A 20,278-nucleotide genomic window follows, 5' to 3' on the forward strand; every position below is an offset into this window, starting at 1 on the left:
GCCATCTGGAGATTCTTGGAGGTAACCCTGACCATCTCCAGGTCAGGATCACTCCATCACTCAGTTTTGGAGTGATATGAGCTAGCAAGTCTGGGATCTTCGGGTCAACCAGGAAACCATTTCCAAGACTGTGCAGGCAGTGAGGGCAAGGGAAGATTTCATGTGGCTTTGAGTGCAACCTACCTGAGTTTTGATGGCACATCTGTGAAAAGCCTCAGGATAAACTTTGCAGTGATGCCAGGGAGATAAGTAGTTGGGATAAGGACGTAGCGGCCTTGCTGAAGGATCCTCTTGAGGAACACGGTGCGTGTGTTGATGTAGGGAGATGTGGCCACTCTCTCCTGCACAGTGAGCTTGTGCAGTCGGTAGCTCCTGTTATCCTCCACCTGCAGCCAAGGAGCAGTGCAGGGATTAATGCAAGGAGGGGTGTCAGAGCTAAGAGGCAGGATTTCTCTGCACGTCACACAGCCTTGCACAGGCAGAAAGGACAATGTGCAAGGAAGGTAAATGGTTTGGTAACTGGTGTTTCAGCCACGGAAGCTGTGGCAGAGATGGGCCTGATGGGCAAGCCAGTGCTTCAAGCACTAGCCCACACAAGATAATCTGCACTTCACTGCATGGTTATCTACTACATGTGTACCCCTAAAGTTTGGGACTGGAAAAGACATTCATCCACTAGCAGAGACAGAGCCTCAGATGAGGCTGAAATTCATCTGCCTCCCTTCTCCATCAGAGAGAGGATTCCACTCTCACACAGCAGGCTCTCAATCCAGATGCAAACAGCTGTATTTTCATCTCCCATTCCTGAATACAAAAGCCACAGAATAACCCTTTACATTTTGTTCTAAGCCTTGAAGCTGTGCTTAACTATCAAAACCCTCTTAGGGAACTGGTATTTGCTATAGCACAGTTAAACTATAAACATATTTCTTAAGCAGCTCCTGGGGGCAAAGACAGCCCTATGTTATTTTCTGGTAGTTGTCTTATTTTTAGATAATGTAGGCCATGGTCTTCCAAAGGTCTTTAGCCATGGCAATGATCCTGGTGAGTCAGGACACTGATCCCTGGGGGATCAGTGTTGGGCCCGGTTCTGTTTAATATCTTCATTGATGATTTAGATGAAGGGATTGAGTCCATCATCAGCAAATCTGCAGATGACACTAAGCTGGGGGGAGTGTGGATCAGCTGGAAGGCAGGAGGGCTCTGCAGAGGGACCTGGACAGACTGGAGAGTTGGGATGATCCCAACGGGATGAGGTTCAACATTCCAAGTGCCGGGTCCTGCACTTTGGCCACAACAACCCCATGGGGAGCTCCAGGCTGGGCACAGAGTGGCTGAGAGCAGCCAGGCAGAAAGGGACCTGGGAGTCTGGATTGACAGGAAGCTGAACATGAGCCAGCAGTGTGCCCAGGTGGCCAAGAAGGCCAATGGCATCCTGGGCTGGCTCAGGAACAGCGTGGCCAGCAGGTCCAAGGAAGTGATTTTGCCCCTGTACTCAGCATTGGTGAGGCCACAGCTTGAGTCCTGTGTCCAGTTCTGGGCCCCTCAGCTCAGGAAGGAGATTGAGGTGCTGGAGCAGGTCCAAAGGAGGCAACTGGGCTGGTGAAGGGACTCGAGCACAGAACCTATGAGGAGAGGCTGAGGGAGCTGGGGGTGTTCAGCCTGAAGAAGAGGAGGCTCAGGGGAGACCTCATCACTCTCTACAACTCCCTGAAAGGAGGTTGGAGCCAGGGGGGGGTTGGGCTCTTTTCCCAGACAACTTTCAACAAGACAAGAGGGCATGGTCTTAAGTTGTGCCAGGGGAAGTTTAGGTTAGATATTAGAAAGAATTTCTTTACAGAGAGGGTGATCAGACACTGGAATGGGCTGCCCAGGGAAGTGGTGGACTCTCCATCCCTGGAGATAATTAAAAGGAGACTGGATGTGGCACTCAGTGCCATGGTCTAGCAACTGCAGTGGTGAGTTAAGGGTTGGACTTGATGATCTCTGAGGTCCCTTCCAACCCAGCCAATTCTATGATTCTATTCTATGAAAGAGAAAAAATTATTGAACAAAAATCAAGATAGAGCACTGATGCTTTTCTGAAGGTGTGACTTTCTTTTCCAAGCCTTTCCACATGAGATATACAGGCATGAACAAGGCAAGGTAAATTATGTTACTTTCTGTAATGACATTTTTCAGTATATGTGGTTAAAAACTGTTTGGCAAATCAACAGGTGTGAAGCACATGTTGGCAGCTCTGACTGTTAAAAACTGACTAGTTTTTAGGTGGACTCAGCATAGTCCCACTAGCTAGAGCATTGGATAAGAATTCCAGTCCCTCAGTGAAAGCAGATGCAGAAGCTGTTTCTTTTACTTTTCTCCTTCTTCCAGTTTGTATGTTTTCATTTTTACTCAGCTTGCCCTGGGAGTGCAATTAAATTACTGTTTGGGATCCCTTTTGTTCCTTTCACATATGCTCATTTCCTCTCCTGACTCTTTTCTAAGTGACAAAAGAAAAAATGTGAACTTTTCAAACTCTTTCAGTTGGCTGCACTTGCTGATGAAACAGAGGCAGGAGCCTCCAGTGAGAAGGAGACAAAAACCCTCCATGTTTCAAGCACTAGTATTTTTTGTCTTTCTCTTCCAAGCTTGGGGTCAGAAAACCACTTAAAATTCTTTTGCAGTAGGGAAAAATTACTTTTGTTCCTTTAGTTCAAACAGTTTGACTTGATCTACAGTCCATTTAGTTCCAGTAGCCAGTCCCCAACACCACCTCTGGTGACTGAGGGCAGTACCCACTCACAGCTCATGCTGATAATCATGATAATCACATTTCTGCCTGCCCAGGACCTCATTGCCAGGCTGAAGCAGGAACAAACTCTGAACCAGGGCTGCAGACAGCTGCCTACCTTGAATATTTCAAAGCCAGCGGGGATGCTGTCTCCTTTCCCTTCTTTCTTGTATTTGCGGCGATCCTCCTGTTGCAGTGAGACCAACACTTTGTCCTCAGTCTTCTTAACATCAAAGATGTACTGGGACAAGAGAGAAGAGGGGAAGCTGTTAGAAATGCTTTAGGACACTGAGGATAAAGCCATCACCAAGGAAATACATGGACACAGGGGAGGAAAATGAAAATTTACTGAGTGGTAGGAGGAGAGTTGTCCATATAACAGACATTGCCAGCTGTTCACAGCTGAAAATTCATGCTGGATGCTTGAACTGAAAGTATCAGAGACACTGAAATAGGTAATTCACAATAAGGACAGTGTGAGACAGCATTACAAAATAACTGTTGAGGAAGGGAACATCTCTGAAAGCAAAAGACAAAAAAAAAAAAAGTTCTATATATAACAGGAGTGTGATTCAAAAAAAAAAATTAGCCAACAGACTCCAGATGGGGTCTTTGATAATTTTTTACTCCTCTTTTAATGTGAATATCTAAACAAGGCCTGTAAATTTCAAACATCTTTTTACAGGACCTATAAGTGAAGGAATCTTCCAAATCTTAGGTTAAAAAAAAAACCCAAAGCCTCAACTTTGTTCTGCATCTACAATTTCCATTTAATATGAAAATGACAGGAATACTGATTTTGGACTTTCTCAGCTTTCCTGAAACTCGTAGGACTAATCAGTAAAAAGCACTCCTCCACCTTTAGCATGCAAATCTTTTATACAAACTCTTTAAAATAAACTTGAATCAACTTGGGTTTAAGACCAACCAAAGCAAATAACTTCAAATTTAGACAGCAGTTCTCATCTCAATAAATCAAACTTGAATTGCTTACATTATTAAGTATCACTACCTGACCAGTTCACAGGTAAGTATGAACCCTCTCAGTAGAGAAAGAAAAGGCCAGATAGGTTTGTTTTTAAATGACAAAGAATTAAATACTCAAATCCATTTGTGATGAGAGACTCCTTGAAATTTTGGTTGTCTCCTGCATACAGAGAGCAAAACTGAGTTGTCAGAACCACTGTAGAGGAAAAGGACACAAGTTACACCAAGTTTAGGCAGATGCTGTGTTCTTCCATCCTCAAAGACCTTTAAATCTGAAGCAAACAAATAAAAGCATTTAACACCAGTGCACAGCTGGGTACTGTGTGCAACAAACGTTCTGATTTAAGCTGAAATTCTCTGGCAGCACGGAGAGAAATACCGAGTGGTTCTGTTCCCTCCCCTTCCTCCTCCAAAAGCTGCTAGAAAGCAAATCCTTGTTAAAGCTTTGCTCTGAGGTAGAAACTGAAATTGATTTGGTTACTGTTGTGGAACGATCCTCTGTAATGACTGCAAAATAAAGCTCCATCCCATTTCTCATTCCTGACCCTCACTGTCCTGGGCACTGTCACGCCCACACGGAGAAAACACCAACCTCTGGCAGAAGTCAGCAGGACTGGAAAGAAAATCAATACCTTCCCAAGCCTCTGGGCTTCATTACTTGTTCCACAGTATTTAGAGTCCAAATTGGCCTCCTACAGAATTCCTGCTTGCTGTTTAGGGCTGGCTGGGTTTTGGTACAAATTCATATTGTTTGTCTTTCTATTTGCATGATGCATTAACATTGAGCAGAGAAAGCACAGAAGAGAGTCCTAGGGGGTGTAAAGAGCCTCTGCAGAGAGAATCTAAAAACTGAGGTATAAATATGTAGCAATACCTAGACAGGCAGGTTTTAGTCCTTGTCCCTGATGCAGTGGTACCTTGTCAGATAGCCTAGAGCATGGCAGGGCAAAGGGAGGTGTGGAAGGGGAACTGTGAGAATGCAAGGGAGCTCTCCTGGTCTGATGAGAGGTATGCAACTGTGATGATCTTTGAGCTGATGACATTTCAGCTGCCATAATGGGTAACAGCCTGAAAAATCAGCAGGAGGCTGTACCTTTACACTTGCCTTAAATTCCCTTATTTTAAAGGGACTGGGAGTCTCACAACCCCTGTCTCTACAGGCAACCTTCACAGGAAGTCTCAGTGTCAGACATTTCACTTGGGGACAACAGAGAAATTATCTCTAGACTATAGCAGTATTTGTCACAGTAATTTATAACAGCCTTAAGCTAACTTAAATGTGTTCCAGTGCTGCTATTAAGAGCCTTTTAATCAACTAGCCTAGAGATAAAACTGGAATAAAAAGAACTTCTATTGTATCAGGCATTGTGCTCAACCATAACATGTACATTTTGCTCTTTGTGGCAGGAAAAAAATGGTTAGAAATGCACTTGGATTTCATACAGAATCCTACCCAAATGAAATCACCCTCTGGAAAATGAGGCACTGGAAGAAGACAGAGCAGTGAAGAACTGCTACAGAGCAGTGAAGAACTGCTTCTCCATCTGTACCTGTATGAGAGGATGAGCTGGGAGTTTGAGGTTCAGTCCTAGTCTGATCAGCAAAGGCTGCACTTCTCCAGTGTCCTGCTATGAACATGGAGGGGCCTGGACAGAAACCTCCCATCTAACTGCAGAGAAGCAGACACCAGAACATCTTAAATTAATCTACAATACATGTTGACTTACAAAGGACCAAAAAGGTCAATTTTCAAAATAATAACCAAAGCAGCAGGCACCTAGAGGTCATTGACACTAATGGAAGTTTTATGCTTGAATTTGAGTGCACTGGGATGAAAACATAGAGCACTGAGAAGGACAAGTGAGGAATGGAGTAAGAATGGATGAACAGATTACTTGAATAGCTTAAAAGTCACCAGGTAGGATGACAGAAGGAAAATTCTGCAGTGATGGTGAGGGTGAGCTTGGAGACCAGATACTTTCAGAACAGTAGATAGTGCAAAGGAATACTGACCAAACACAGTGAACCAAATCCTCAGGATGTTTAAGGGTGTTAAGTGAATGAAGTTCTGTCAGTAGAAAATGAGACTTGTTTCTTTCTGCAGCTGGGAAACTGAAAGAAGTCAAGGAAGAACTTCACTAATCCTGGAGTGTCTGACTCATCAGCCCCAAACATGATCAGTCCTAAACAAGTATCTCAGCTCTTCAGAGAGATTTCACAGAAATCACTGAAACATTCAGTGAAGCAGCACACTCCCAGAGGACAGACACTGGCAATCAGATTTCTGTCAAATAGCTCCTGCCAAGTCCTAAATAGGGTGGATACCTCAGAAGCCCAAGCTAAAGAGGATCCACTTTAATACCTCACAAAATACAGGGATTCCCACCTGGGGATTCTGAAGGAAGGTCTCTTTGTTGTCAAAGCATCCACCAGAGCGATTTAGCAGGGGCTCTGAATGCTTTGTCCAAGCCCCATGAATCATTTTCTTCTCCCAGGTCTTGTGGATGCTGAAGCAGGAGGTATTCACAATCCGGCAGATGTCCACATCAGTGAAATTCCTACACCAGTCCTCAAATGTCATCCTGTTCCATGGGACACCAGGAAAGTCATGGTTTATTTAAAAATAAACAGTGATACGCATGCAAAGAGTCAAAGTACCACACAAAATTTTCCAGTAATTTAAGAGGAGGCACTGCTTGGAGGACAAACTGATTCACTGGAAAGCTCTCCATGTGGAAATACTTGTGGAAACCACAATCCCACTATCTCAGAACTTTATTTGGAGAAATTTCACCTCTGTGTGTTTGGTCAGCTCTGGAGTTGTTCAGTTGCAGCACCTAAGTCTAAAGAATAGACTGTGCCTCTCAGGCTGGATTTGGTACCAAACACTTTGCAAAGGCAAGAGGGATTGCCAGAAACCAAAGCACAATCCACTCCTAATTTTTTTTTAATCACTCCCTGAGTATTATTGCAGCAGTACCTAGAGAGCTTTATTTAGCACCATCTCAGTGCTCTAACCTGTGGTTGCTAAACTGACAGACTGATTGCAGAGCAGTTAAAACACATTCACTTCCCCTAACAGCTTAGCACCTCTGAACTACCACCATGTCCTGGCTTATTAATGCTCCAGAACAAAGCCCTACAGCTGACTTCCAGTTGTCAGTTCTGACAAAGCCATGCAAACAGAAGACTTAGCCCTGCCAGCATGCTTGATGCAATGTTGATGATCTACTGAAGAAGTTCCTGGCCTGCTTCAGTGTATCTAAGCTTGAAGCAGAGTGAAAGTTATAGGAGTTCTAAAGATTCTGTAGAAAATGAGCACTTTTGTGCCCATGCTGGAAAACACTGATAAATACAATAATTCCCTGGCTGCAACTGAATTTGCAGATAGCTCAGCTACAGCTGACCTAGAAATCCTACAGACAGGCACAGCAGTCAGTAACTGGATTGACAGTGTGTTCAATATTTGGCATCCTGTCATGTAAACCAGCACATGCTGTCTTGGGTTCTGAGTGGATGTCCTAAATAGATTTTGAGGGTGTTTGAAATTTTAACTTCCTAATTGCTCCTAATTCTGTTCTACCAGTTTTTAATTCATTTTTTCTTCTCTGTCATCCCTTGAGAGTTTCGAAAGAAATAGAACTTGTGGCAGGACTGCATCATCTTATCCATTTGGGGAAGCTGTTTTCAAAGCTGTTAAATGGCAGAATTAATGGCATTTACTCAGCATAACCAGGATCTCAAAAGTTTTCAAATTACTCCTACTCACCAGAACTCTCCATCATTCTCAAGAGTGAGTCCCAAGCTGTTACGTTCTGAATTGCTGACTTTCTTCCATTCCTCAGAACTAAACCAACCAAACAAAGATGATTAATAAATTAAATACACCTGAGAAAAAAAAAAAAAAGGCAAGTAAAATCCTGTCATGATCTTGTTATAAAGGTAACATGGGAGTTCTAAGAGGACAGATAATGCTCAGGAAGAAAGGGTGTTGCTTAAAGAAGGAGTTTTAAAACATTAATTGATCGATTTGAAAACTTCTAAAGGAGAAAGAGATAAATGGGAAATTGGCACAACTAGAGCAGAACCTTTGATTTCCCTAAAGGCCCTTCAAAAGAAACCTAATTTTCCTCCTCGGGAGTTTATTGACCACTTCACTTAGACAAAGAGTAAGTAGCCTCTTCATCTTTCAACCTCCTTAAATAAAACAGGCCTGAGGTCTGAGACTTCCCCAAAGAGCCTTTGAGAAGAAAGGGTTGCAACACAAGCCTGGTGTCCAGTTCCCAAAGTAGCACCACGCTGCAGAGACACTTCATCAGCATTAGCATAAAACTTACACATGCTCTGCATGGAGCCCCCTGCCTCTTTCCACTGGCTGCAGGGCAGCACAGGACCCTGCATGCAAACAATCTGATTCTTAAAACAGAAAACAGCAGAAACCCCTTCCCTAATGTGTCACATTTGACAAACAGAGCCACTACTCCTCATTCCCTTTCCAAAAGTATTTGGAGGATAAAGCTGAACATGGGAAGGGAGGTTGCTTGACATAACAGACATTTTCTTAACTTATTTTTAAATTTTCTATTTAATTCTGGGTCAACCTTTGAGGCTTCTGAGGAGTGCTTCCACTGGAATGAGCAGCAGCTCTGCCAAGACAGGGGCTACTGGAGAACCACCAAGGCTTAAATTAAAGACACATCAGGTCTTCTGTGCATTCTTCACATTTCAACTCAACCCAACTTGTTGAAAGTAACAGGCTTTTTCTAGCTAGAGTATGGAAGGTAGGAACTATATTTACTGCTGTTAAGGGTGTTGCATTATTAAATACTAATAGTGCTGGTAAGCAGAGTGTTGAACTGTAACATTCTAGTTAAATGTTTTTCATGTGTAAATTGCCAGTGGTGGAATACATCCCCTCCAGCAGTCTGCAGGGGTGCCTGTTAATCTCATGGCCCACATTAAAATCCAGTAGAAAATAATTTAAGCAATCACAAATATGGCAATTTTACAGCATTTTTCATCAGTCATTTAAATTACCTAAGAATAAAAGACACCATCCCCAGCAGCTCCAGATGAGAAACTGAGCCACAAACCCATTGGTGGGGCTGGGAACAAACCTCATGTCCTTGACTCATCACCTGAATCACAACCTATTTTTCTACTCATTTTTCTGCTCATATTTTTTTACAGCATGCCAGATCAATGATGTATACAGTAAACTCATGTCCAGGAATCCCTAACCCCCTGGCTCTTCCAGGATGTGTTAATTTGCTCAGAGAATGTTACACTTGGGAAGAGATGGCAGAGTGGTTCAAGCCACCCCTGAGCATCGAGACACTGTGTCTCATGGTGTTTCAGAGGCCCTAATCACAGTTTCATTCCACTGCCACTGGATTTGTAGCACTTACTTGTCACTCCAGGGTCCGTTCCACTCACTTTTTCCCCAGGGATTCCTCAGCCTGATCATGAACATCTTTTCTGCCTTAAAAGAGAACACCAGCCCTTCTCCCAGGCGCAGCTTCCGAATCGCGGTCACTGCGTAGGCGTGGCCGATGACAAGACCTGTGCTTGTCTCCACTTCATTGGCACGCCCAGAGGAAGCCTTTAGCATCAAGAATGACAATTAAAAAGATAAGTAAATAAAACTTGCATCACTGAGAGCACCTGACAGCTACGTGTTTAAGGGACAGGATGGGAAGGCATGTTTCCTCTCACAGAGCTATATATTCCCTTCCGAAGTGATTTGACTGCAGGAAAATAACAAGACCAGGGCTCAGACCTCACTTCTCACTGAGCTGCTCTGCTGCCTGACACTGCCAGGCAAGTCCAAGCAGAGAGAAACCCAGAGCAAAGGAGAATATTGCCTCCTACAGCCGTTCTGTCTCCTCCTGGCCTCCAAGAGATAAAGACTCAGATGAGGGACAACCTTTGTCAGCCCTCCCAAAATCCTGTCACCTTTTCAGATGGTTCTTCTGGGTACTGGTGGCTGTGCTTACACTGTCTGATGGTGTCCTCAGCCAGACACTCCAGGGCCCAAGGATTTAACCCACGAGTCCAATGCTTGTTTGTGACTGGAGTTATGAAATGCATGGAATACTTTCTCAGATATTTTTACACTTTTCAAAGTTTCTCTGGTCTGAACAGACAGGGTCCTTCTCCTAAGGCAGGTGTTGCACTGACACAACAGTGTGCAGTTCTTAAAGATGAGATACAATTTTTTTTTAAAAAAAAAGGAAAAGAGAAATTTGTATCAAATTGGAACTGACAGATGGTCTGGCAATGGTGAGACTCTCACCAGGACCTCTTTGCCTTTCACTGACAACAGCTCCTAAAGAATAAGCTCATGTGTTACACCGAGACTGGCTGACATTTCCATGGGTTTGGGCTTTCTCCAGCAAAACACTTTCCCTTCCATTTTTCACAACTAAAAGCAAACAAGAGTGCTTGACAGAATATGAGTCTTTAACCTCTCCTGCTGCCTTTATTATCCCCCAGGCTTTTCTTACTGCTGAGCTGCCTTTCCCACCTCATTCTGAAGACATACATTTATTTATTTAAATGAGATATTTAAACATCTACTGTCTGTTCAAATTTCTAAATGGTGAAGCTCAGGGCTATTTTATAACCCAAGGAAAATGATGATAAGTTTGTAAGTCAGCAATGAAGCCAGCTGACCATTAAATATTCCATATCTAGCAAGCTTCATAGTGTGTGTTACACGTCTATCAAAAAGTGAAAAAAACGTAGATGAGTCAAGCCAAACCAACAGGGATGGCCCCTGTGTAATCAGTGTTTAGAAGCATCTGTGTTTAATTTGACATCTGTGTTAGTAATGCCAGGAAGAAATGAAAACATTACAACTGCCCAAGTAATTGCTTTTTAAATTAACTCCCTGTACTTAGCCTGTCTCCTCATCAGATCTACATTAAGAAACTGAACAGCCTTAGCATTTGGGAGCAATGTGTCATCCCAGAAACAATGTTTACAACAACAATTCCCAAAAGGAATTCTGCTCAGCCAGCCTGGTCTAAGCAAATTACTTCTAAATTAAAATTCAGACCTTGTGAAAAAGGTAAGGCAAGCACCAAAGACCTGGAAGAATTTGTTTCTGAGCTGTTGCCTGGTGTTGCTGGGAGGGGCAGTTCAGCAATCCTATTCCAGCTGAGTTCTCAGGTTCAAATTCATCTCCCAGAAGGTTCCACGTGCTCCTCTTTGGTACCATGGCACTGGCACAGGGCAGTGCATGGCCAGTGCCAGTTAAACAGATCAGACACCTCCAAACAACTGATTTTCTGTTGTTCTAGACAACTGCACCACTACCATGATATTCACAAAAATTTCTGCATGAACCAATGAATGGAGATCCACCAGGTTACTGTGGATGTAGCACTTATACTATAGGTAAGAAATAGTTAAGTCCTACAGGAATATGATCTCTGTTTCACAGACAGGGAAATTAAAGCAAAGTGTTTAAGTGATTTAACTAAGTCCACATTAGATAAGCCTTAGCTAAGGTCTTAAATTGGACAGAGAGGGCTTGGGAGTGAGATGCTGAAATATCCCTTGATGCAAAATCTAGAGAATTACACCCTTCCTGCAGACTGCCCTTTAAATATTGTAACCAATAACCAAGTGAGCTCAGCTTTCAGCTCAGCTTCAGAATTACTCTGACCAGAGGACTGCATCATCACAATTGAAATCCAGAAGCCCCAGCAGCTCAGTGCCAGAACTGTTTTCTGTAAACAGATTTCCCAAGAAATAAAAGAAAATTAACACTGCCATCTGGCCTGTAAAATAGGGCATTCTAGGTGGACTAACCTTGGGTCAATATGTAACTGTGACCATTCAGAAAGAACAGCATTTCAGAACCACAGCAAAGTGGCAGCACAAATGGCTTTGAGGTTTTGTAATCATATTTAGTGGCTGATGGAGTTGTACTTGGCTGACAGCACTGCCAACTTGCTAGCTTCTTTCATGTGAAGCTTTTCCAAAGCACACAAATAAAGGCCACACTCAATATACTTATACTAACATAATGGCATTTTTTTTCCAGATCTTTTTTTTCATTGAAATTAACTCTTAAAATCAATCTCACTCTACATACCCCAATGTAGCAGCTGATCAATCCACCTCTCTTATGCACTTTCAGCAAGTCTTCAAACAGCTTCATCTGCTCAGAAACAATCTCCCCATACTTCCCATGAACCAAGTCAATAGATTCTGCCACTGCTCCAGTGAAATCCACAATTGCATCTGCAGCACTGCCTCCATCTAGGGCTTCGTAAGATCCAGCCAGCCTAGAGGTGACATAGAACACTGGCAGTCACAAAGTGGCTGTCAGAAGTGCTCTACTTTGGTTTGAATGTAGGTAATGTATTTGTGTCTCTACCAAGAGAAAGCCAAAAGAAGAATAAACAAAAAAAACCCAACAACCCAGCAGATTACAGATAACCATTGCTGGGTTTCTAGGAAAAGAGAGTAATGATCTGTAAGGCTTCAGGCTGCTGAAGTAGAGTGAGTTGCACTCTTTCATAAGATTCACTTCATGTAGATTAAAAGAGGCATTTTCAATATTTTTTTAGGTTCTCCACATGCAGCAAATCTAAAAACCTGTAGAAAGTATGATAGAATTGAAAGATAAAATAAAAAGATGGATAGAAGGGACTGCACTGAGGACTAAAAGGGGAATGGACTAGGTCATACTTTGCATAAGCTTTCTCCAGTAGTGCACTCCAGAATTCATTCTTCACATTGGAGTGGCAGTAGATCAACCTCCCATCCATGGTTGGCAGGAGGTCATCAACAACCACCTCTGTCCATTCCCCGAGGCACCAGAAACGGAAACGGAAAATCCCAGCGTATCTCTCGGGGTTTTTAGGGTCCCATTCTTGTTCACTGAAGTCTGGAATCACCTGAGGAACCACAGAAAGGGAAAGTCCCCCCAAATGCACAATATTAAGATTTATTCAGAGGGAAGACTGTTCTAGAGCATGCACTGTGCTGGTATGCAGCTTCACGAGCAGGACTTGGTATGTAGTCAAATATAGTCCCATTCCAAAGGATCTTTTAGGAAAATAAGATGTAAACTGATTTGCAGAGAAAGACAAGCAGTGCCTACTGCACTCTCTGGATTTGCTGCATCTCTCCTTTGGTGCTCAGTGGGACTGTGAAGGTCTCATAACATGAAAAATGAACTTCTGAAGAGGGGGAAGATTTGAATCATCAACATTCACCACTCATCAGAGAGGCACATTAGTCCACAAGGGAAAACCACTGTCTGATAGGCAGGGAAACAGCCAAGGGTTATTAGCTTTATTAGCTTTATTCCATGCAGCAAGCACATTGATCACCTACCTGCTGCCAAAGGGACTTCCTCAGAGCCAAGCAGGAGCATGCAGCCACAAACCAGCAGTTCCCCAGTGTGCCTTGGTGCAAGTCATGGGAGCTGATTCCATTCACAAACAGGTGGGGATCTTCACAGAGGTCCTAAAAAAAAAAAAAAAAAAAAAAGATTACTGGAGATCCACTCCTGCAATGATCACAGCATCCTTTTAACTATGTCTCTCCACACTTGTTCTGTGTCATATTCCCACTGAAATGTGGGGTTTCTGTACCAGTTAGCTCAAAAGCCCTCTGGCACTGAGTCTATTTGAAAGTCAGGTTATACAGGATTAATTAAATTCTTATAATCCAAAAATGAGGAAAAAGCAGTATTGTGTTTTTTACCAGGAAACCCTTGGTAGACAGTGTTCTCCTTAACAAATATGTATGTGGCCCAGTCCCAGAGAGAACCTCTCAAGCAACACATCAGAAAACAGGTAACCTGACTGACCCATAATTGATATGGAACCCTCTGGTTTCAACTCATTGATTGCTCTTGTGTGAATCCTTGCTCTTCCTGGCTGGTTAAGAGGATGGAAGAGCAGTGACAATAAATTCTGCTCTTTCACAGTATAAGAATATCCCCAACTTTCAACACTGTGGAAAAGAAATGGTCTTATGTCCAGGCATTAGAAATGCAGAATAAATAACCCCCTCTCACCTCTGAATGGCAGGAAACTCCAAATTTACTACAGTTTTTCTGATTTGTTATCAGCAGCAGAACAAGGAGCTGTGCTACTTACCTCATGGATTCCCCCTTTAATAATTATAGATGATGATCCTAAAATACCAAGATTGCAATCCAAGGCTGGCTACACACCAGAGACATGTCAGAACCTCTCAGTCTTCCCTTTGATGGGAGTGTGACAAATCAGTGCCAGCTGAACTTACTTTCAGAGAACAGAACCAGAACCACTTCAGTGCTGAGCTGAAAGCCTGTTCTCCTGGGCTGGTTTAGCAGATGGCAGCCTGAAGTCAGCTCATGGAATGTAATGCATGGAGCTGCTGCTGTTTTCTTTAAGAAAATGTTATTTTTGACATGAGACAATTGGTAGAAATTTTAAATGCCTCTTGGTAAACAAGTGGAAGATTTTGGTATGACCCTGATCTTCTATCAATATTTCTTTACCTGTGTATTCACTTAGAGACATTTCAAAGCTTATTAACAGACCTTAATAAAATTCTGAATAACAAAATTATGCCTATGAGGAAAAATGACCACAGACAAGGAATTCATCTGCATCATGGACAGATTCATTCAATCTGCCTGGGAGCCTGGATATGGAATGGTAACAGGAGCTTCAGGTTAGCCCTTCAGCTGGGGCTACATCAACCCAGCTGCCTCCTGAAGGGGCTGAAGTCAGTTGACTCCTTTACTACACAGTGGTCAGACACATTCCAAACCCAGCTTGGTTTTGACTCAAGTTTCATATCCCATTTCCATGCATCTCTAGCAGTCATAATTTCTAGTTTGTTTTTCCTTTCAAAATGTTATTTTGTTAGCATAATAATCAAGGGATAAATTGAGCTTTCAGGGTTAAAGTTATCCAAGCTTCTCTTTCACTACAGAAAGCCAAAAATTTCATTTATTATGAAAGAAATTAAGCACCACCATGTATTACAAATATCTTCTCATGTTTGGTTTGCTTTGCTAAAAATAACCACATTAAACTCCCATTTTTAATTGAAGTGTGTCTTGCATCTTGCACAGCCCCCAGAGAAGAAAGCAGAGCACAGCATCCATCAGCTGCCAAACATATGGGTGAGATTAACATTTGCTGACCACTGGGGTCCAAAGCAAACATAGAACAGCAGAACCTAGGAAACAGCACCTCCCTGTTTCACCACAGTCACTAAATTCTTCAGGATCCAGCTTGATAAACCCTTCCTTATTAAAGAAAGGAGCCCTGGACTCCTGAGACTAAAGAACAGTGCAAGAAAATGACATTCTCTTTCTTTTGTCATTAATTACAGCCATTATAACAGCCTCTCTGATGACTGTCACTGTGTGGCTCAGAGGAGATGCACAATAATACTCAGGTGCAAGCTACAGCTCTCTTCTGGGCATTTTGCTTTTCACCATTTATGCTGCATAGCAAATTCAAAGGGATGCTTTTGAGATAGACCTGGCTACCTAAGCCCAACACACTTAGGAATGTGCTGTTTAAATATATTCTTCTGCAGTCCTTGTGAGGATCTTTAAGCATTTTTGGTTGCCCCAAACATGTAAAAACCCTCAAACAAAACAAACCATTAAAAAAGAAAGTATTTTTTTTCAATAATGATCTCAGCAGTGATAATTTACTTTAATTGAGAACCAAGCTAACTACCAGCAGAGGAATGACAACCAAATAAATTCTCTGCTGAAATAAAGTGGCTCACAACCTCCTTTTTCTGATTTTAATTGGTTTGTCTCCTTGTAAGAGAACAAGTGAATGAACTGGTTAAGGAGCAGACTGGGAGAGCACTGGGCAGGCTGGAGATGAGAATCTTGGTTAGTGAGGGATCACAGGAAATAATTTCATTGAAGCTTCTCTAACCTGCATTGAACAGGAGGGAAAATCCCCATGCTTCCTCCACTGGTCAGCAGAGGAGGGCATTGCTGAGCAGCTCTGTAAACCCAAGATCTTTGTGAGTGGAGAGAAACTTTTCTGCAGCAGCTTCTCCTGTAACCTACAGACCTTTAACAACTCTCTCTTCTCTAGTCTTAGTTGGTTCTTCATGTTTTGTATCACTGTTGACATGTGGTACCCAAATTCTTTGCTCCAAATGAGGCTTTATCAGAGCTGAGCAGAGCTCAGTTCTCATGTTTGCTGCATCTGGGGTGGTGTTTTTCTGTCTTGGTACAAGTATTAACTAATATCCATGAACTAAAACCCTGCAATGCTGATTATACATAGGGAGAAAAACATTCAAAGGGTTAAGTAATTTGCTATGTGTCTTCATAGACATTAACTGAACCCTCACTGTAAAAACACTGAGAGACCCCTGATGTCTGAGCAAAGGGAAAGATTATTTTCTAATGGATTAGGAGCTATCAACTGGTTCAGATAGAAAAACAGAGATTCAGGGAAAGGAAAGACAATAAAAAACAATAATTGTGTTTGCAACAAGGATTTTCAAAGGATTCAGGAGCACTTAGAGCATACTTTGTTCAGCAACCCTTAAGGAACCCAGCCCCAACATAAAAAACCACTTTTGCTTGCACACTTTGGAGACACTTTCCTTGATTCTCTAAGTCTCAACTACTTAAGCCCAGCAGACCATTCCCTTAAACTTCTTTAAAGCAGCTTGAATTATCTCAGAGCTGAGAATTCTTTCCGTTTTTTTCTCTTCTCCTGTCCTCATATCACAGTCAACTTATATAGGGACCAAGGTGGGCACAGGGCAGCAAGGGGAAAGGCAATTCCTTCTGAATAAGGATATAAAAATTCAGCTTGGGCTCCTGCCAGCTATGAACAGGCCCTACCTAAGGTGGTAAAGACAAAGCTTATTTTGAGGCTGTGTAGCTGAAGAGGTACAAGAGATTGTCTATCCTGTAATAAATCCCAGCTGCACTGGCACATGTATAGAAACCCTCCCCAGATCAGGCTGTCTGCCAAGGCAATTGCAGTTGCAAATAAAAAAATAACTGAGTCCAACTGTGTGAGATGCTTCAATATATGCAAAAAGCCTTTTGCAACCTTCTTGTGCCTGGAAAAAGCTCTGCCTGTGGAGTGAAAATAAAATAATTAAAAAACAAAGTCTTAAGTTATAAATGTGGCCTGAGGTATAACTCTAACCCCTCAGAGAAACCTCCATCAAAAGAAAAGCAAGAGCAGATACGACCCAAGTGAAACAGCCCTTGCTAAGATCTGTGACTGTTCTCACTAGTGATTCCTTATAAATCAACAAAAGGAAGACTCAGTCCTCAGGTACACCCTGAGCTCAGGATGTGCAATTCCTCTGCAAACTTCATGCCTGTTGGCCAGGAACATCAATCACTTCCTGAGGGCAATGTACTGCCCACACCTCCTAAAAATCAAAGCCAAGTGTACACATGGAAGGGGCTGCCAGACTTTGCCAGCCTTGTGTACAGGAAAACTCAGTTATTTGGGGGTTGTGAAAAGTTTCTCCCCACTTCTCCCTCTCCAACAAGTGCTGTTACAAAACCAAACGTATCACAGACATTTTTATAGTGTTCTTTTCTTCCGTGTTCAGTTTGGGGCTGGCACTGACTAATGCTCTGTGAAGGACATGGGTTTCAGCCTTGCCCTGCCTCTGGGACTTGGGGAAGATGTGAATCAATTTTCTGGAAGCAAAAAAACCCCAAAACATTGGGCAACGTGGTGTGTGCCTTGGCTGTTTCTAGATTTCACCTGACCCTTGGAGCACTAGGGATGCTTTCATCCACAATGCTGACAGCTGCTGGGAGGGGTACGATAGGATGTGCCACAGGGATGACCTTTTCTTGGATTTTGGTCAAAGTGTTTACTGAAACTCACTCAAGACTACAAGAAAGGGTTTTCTGCTCTCCCAGGAGCCTCTCAGAGGCGTTCTATGCCATCTCTGCTACCCTAGCTACATTTGTGATGCTTGATAAACCCTTTATTGTGATGCTTTAGAGCAATGTTCTACAGATGTACAGCACACCTGTAATACTTTGAGGATAACATTTGTTTTCTCAGTGAACTTATTTTACCTGAAATTTTAAAAAAGGATTAGCTAATGATCTGAAGTTAAAATCTCCCAAAGATTATTGTTACTTAAGTGAACACACACTCTGAGAAGCCCAAGACCACTTTTGGTTTGGTCATGTTGCCACCTGTTTTGGAATTTCTTCTCTCTTCCATGTCTCACTCATTAGTGATTCCAGCCTCCATGGAACTCCAGTCTCTGCTATTCCAGAGCTACTACAAGTCTGAAATAGTTTGCAGAGAGCAATTTAATCAAAGCATCATTTTAATTGGCTAAAAAGACATACACCAATTTATTGAAAAAAGTAAATTTTTTTCCATCAGAAAAGTCACTATTTTGGGGCTACCAACCTAAAGTTTGGCTGTAAAATGCTTTTAAAAAAATTTTCCATGCTTTTGAGTTGGTGATGCTCTGTGGAAAACAGGAGGATAAAGTAGAAAGATTACTTGGGGCTGGACAATATTCAAGACCACTGTGAGCACAGAGGTCAAAAGAGCTTCTGCTGGATGAGATGCCTATGGGCAGGAATAAGGACATTAAAAATCAATTCATTTGTATTTAAGAAAATAAATATTAGATTATCCCAAAGTCATTAATAGAGATTAGAATGGTATGTCAGCAATGGGATACACAGCCTATGGGGAAGGGGCCCAGGCAAATCAGACTTTATTTCTGTTTCTCTGTCCCAAAGCAGTGGAAATGTCTCTGCATTCAATGCTGGTACCAGAGGGATGGCCCAGTTGTAAGAATTTTTAAAGAAACTCCCCAATACCTCTTCCAGGCACACACAGATGTTGGTGAGGTCAGACATGGGCTATAAGTCCACTCACAGTTCATCAGACCCACCCACTGTTTAGCTGGTTTTTGGGGTTATTTTGTACTGCTTCCTCAAAACATGCTTCTCAATCAAGATCTTGAACTAATTTCCTAAGATGGGAAATAATAAGAAAATGAGGTTGGGAAATGTCACACACAATTTTTCACCACACTGGAATTTTCAGCACTGGACCAGTGTGGAATAAACAATTCCCAGGTCTGTAGGCTTGGCTTTTTGGCTGGGGAAGCAGCTATTTTCTTTGTCAGCATTTTGACTCAGGTCCATGACCTTTCTGGACTTATCTGGTCTGACTTTATGCAGCATCTCAAGGGGTTGGTAACTGATGCAGACTGAATTCTTTATCAGTGCCTCTCAGGAGGCAGCGAATGTGATGTTTACAGAAGAGAATTAGGTAGATTTCAGCAAACTCACCTTTTTTTTTTTTTTTTTTTTCCCCTGTTATTACATGGTAGGTGTTGGGATTTTTTGGGTTTTTTTTTTGTTATTACATCAGGCACTGTGTAGCAAAACCAAAGTCAGGACATCCAAGGAACATTGTCTGCAGTGAAAGATTAAGCTGGAGGTGATTTGTTTTACTTGAAAGGAGATATTTCTTTTTGTCCAATGGCAATACACAGACTTAAAAGGTTAAAAAACATAAGCCTGAACCACACCACTGAAGACCAGAAACCTCTTCAGCTACAAGTTCCTCCTTTCCCCATCCTTTTTCCAGCAGAGTTTGGCTTCAGCCTAGATTCCAGTATCTACTAATTTTGGCATTTACCTCAGACACTTTCATGATGATAAGAATTCTTTGCCCTCTTCTCCCAGTCTCCTCATCTTTTCCAAACAGCACCTTGAGGTGTTCTCCCCTACTTATTTGCTTAAAGAAAAGAAAATTAGTGTCTTGATGCATTTCTGGAGCTGTGATATATGCCACACCTCTCTGGGCTAGATGTTTGCTTCATAACATAAAAAAAGAACTGTAAACCTGTCTATAAGATCCTCAATGTAAGACAAGAGCTTTTACACATGACTTGAAATAAAATAACTTTTTTGATTTTTTTGTTTTAAGTAAAAATTTTGTATTAGCAGCACAACCCAACTTTTCTGAGCATCCAAAAGTCAGTGTCAATGGAGTCCCTCAGTTCCAAGAGGACATGGATCAGACTTAAGTTCTAGCCTGCACATCCTTTCTGGCAACAGATCAGGTAGCATGGGGAGTATTAGTAACAGAGATCTACCCAACACCTTGCAGAGAACCATAGTGCTGTCACACCCTCAGAGTTTTATCAGGTCACTCATCTACATGCTCTAGAAAAAGAGCCTTCCCATCAGGCTACCTCTGGAGCTCACTCCTTCCATTCCTTGCCCAGCCAGGAGAGTGACACCAGCACCCAGTGAGGACAAACACAGCACCCATCAGAGAGGTCCCAAAGGTCACACCAGTGTTGCCCACTGCAGCCAACACAGAACAAAACATAGTGAAGAGAAAGAAGTTAAAATATGTGATGCCTGCTTGACATTCTGAGCAATCAACCACCTTCCCAATAAAAGGAACCTGACTGCTTGCCTAAGAGTTCAAATTCTGACCTGTAAAAAATGTTGGATCAAAGATGACACTGAGGCTTCTGTGTTACTGC

The 20,278-nt window shown here is 42.4% G+C and overlaps 1 protein-coding gene across 10 annotated transcripts in view; it reads right to left on the reverse strand.

Annotated features, from left to right (window-relative positions):
- The window catches only part of CAPN6 (calpain 6), a 64,433-nt gene that overhangs the window by 23,844 nt on the left and 20,311 nt on the right, over positions 1-20,278 (reverse strand). For all 10 annotated transcript variants that reach the window (XR_011728595.1, XR_011728597.1, XR_011728599.1 and 7 more), the window contains exons 3-10: positions 13,115-13,246; positions 12,464-12,672; positions 11,865-12,057; positions 9,169-9,362; positions 7,530-7,607; positions 6,147-6,342; positions 2,892-3,014; positions 184-386 (exon numbers count right to left, since the gene is read on the reverse strand). Coding sequence is in view for 1 of the 10 variants with exons in the window: in XM_071757579.1 (XP_071613680.1) it covers positions 184-386; positions 2,892-3,014; positions 6,147-6,342; positions 7,530-7,607; positions 9,169-9,362; positions 11,865-12,057; positions 12,464-12,672; positions 13,115-13,246 (1,328 nt within the window). In the remaining 9 variants the exon portion in view is untranslated. The remainder of the gene's footprint in view (positions 1-183; positions 387-2,891; positions 3,015-6,146; positions 6,343-7,529; positions 7,608-9,168; positions 9,363-11,864; positions 12,058-12,463; positions 12,673-13,114; positions 13,247-20,278) is intronic.

Source organism: Heliangelus exortis, chromosome 14 (assembly GCF_036169615.1).
Source record: "Heliangelus exortis chromosome 14, bHelExo1.hap1, whole genome shotgun sequence".
Classification (NCBI taxonomy): domain Eukaryota; kingdom Metazoa; phylum Chordata; class Aves; order Apodiformes; family Trochilidae; genus Heliangelus; species Heliangelus exortis.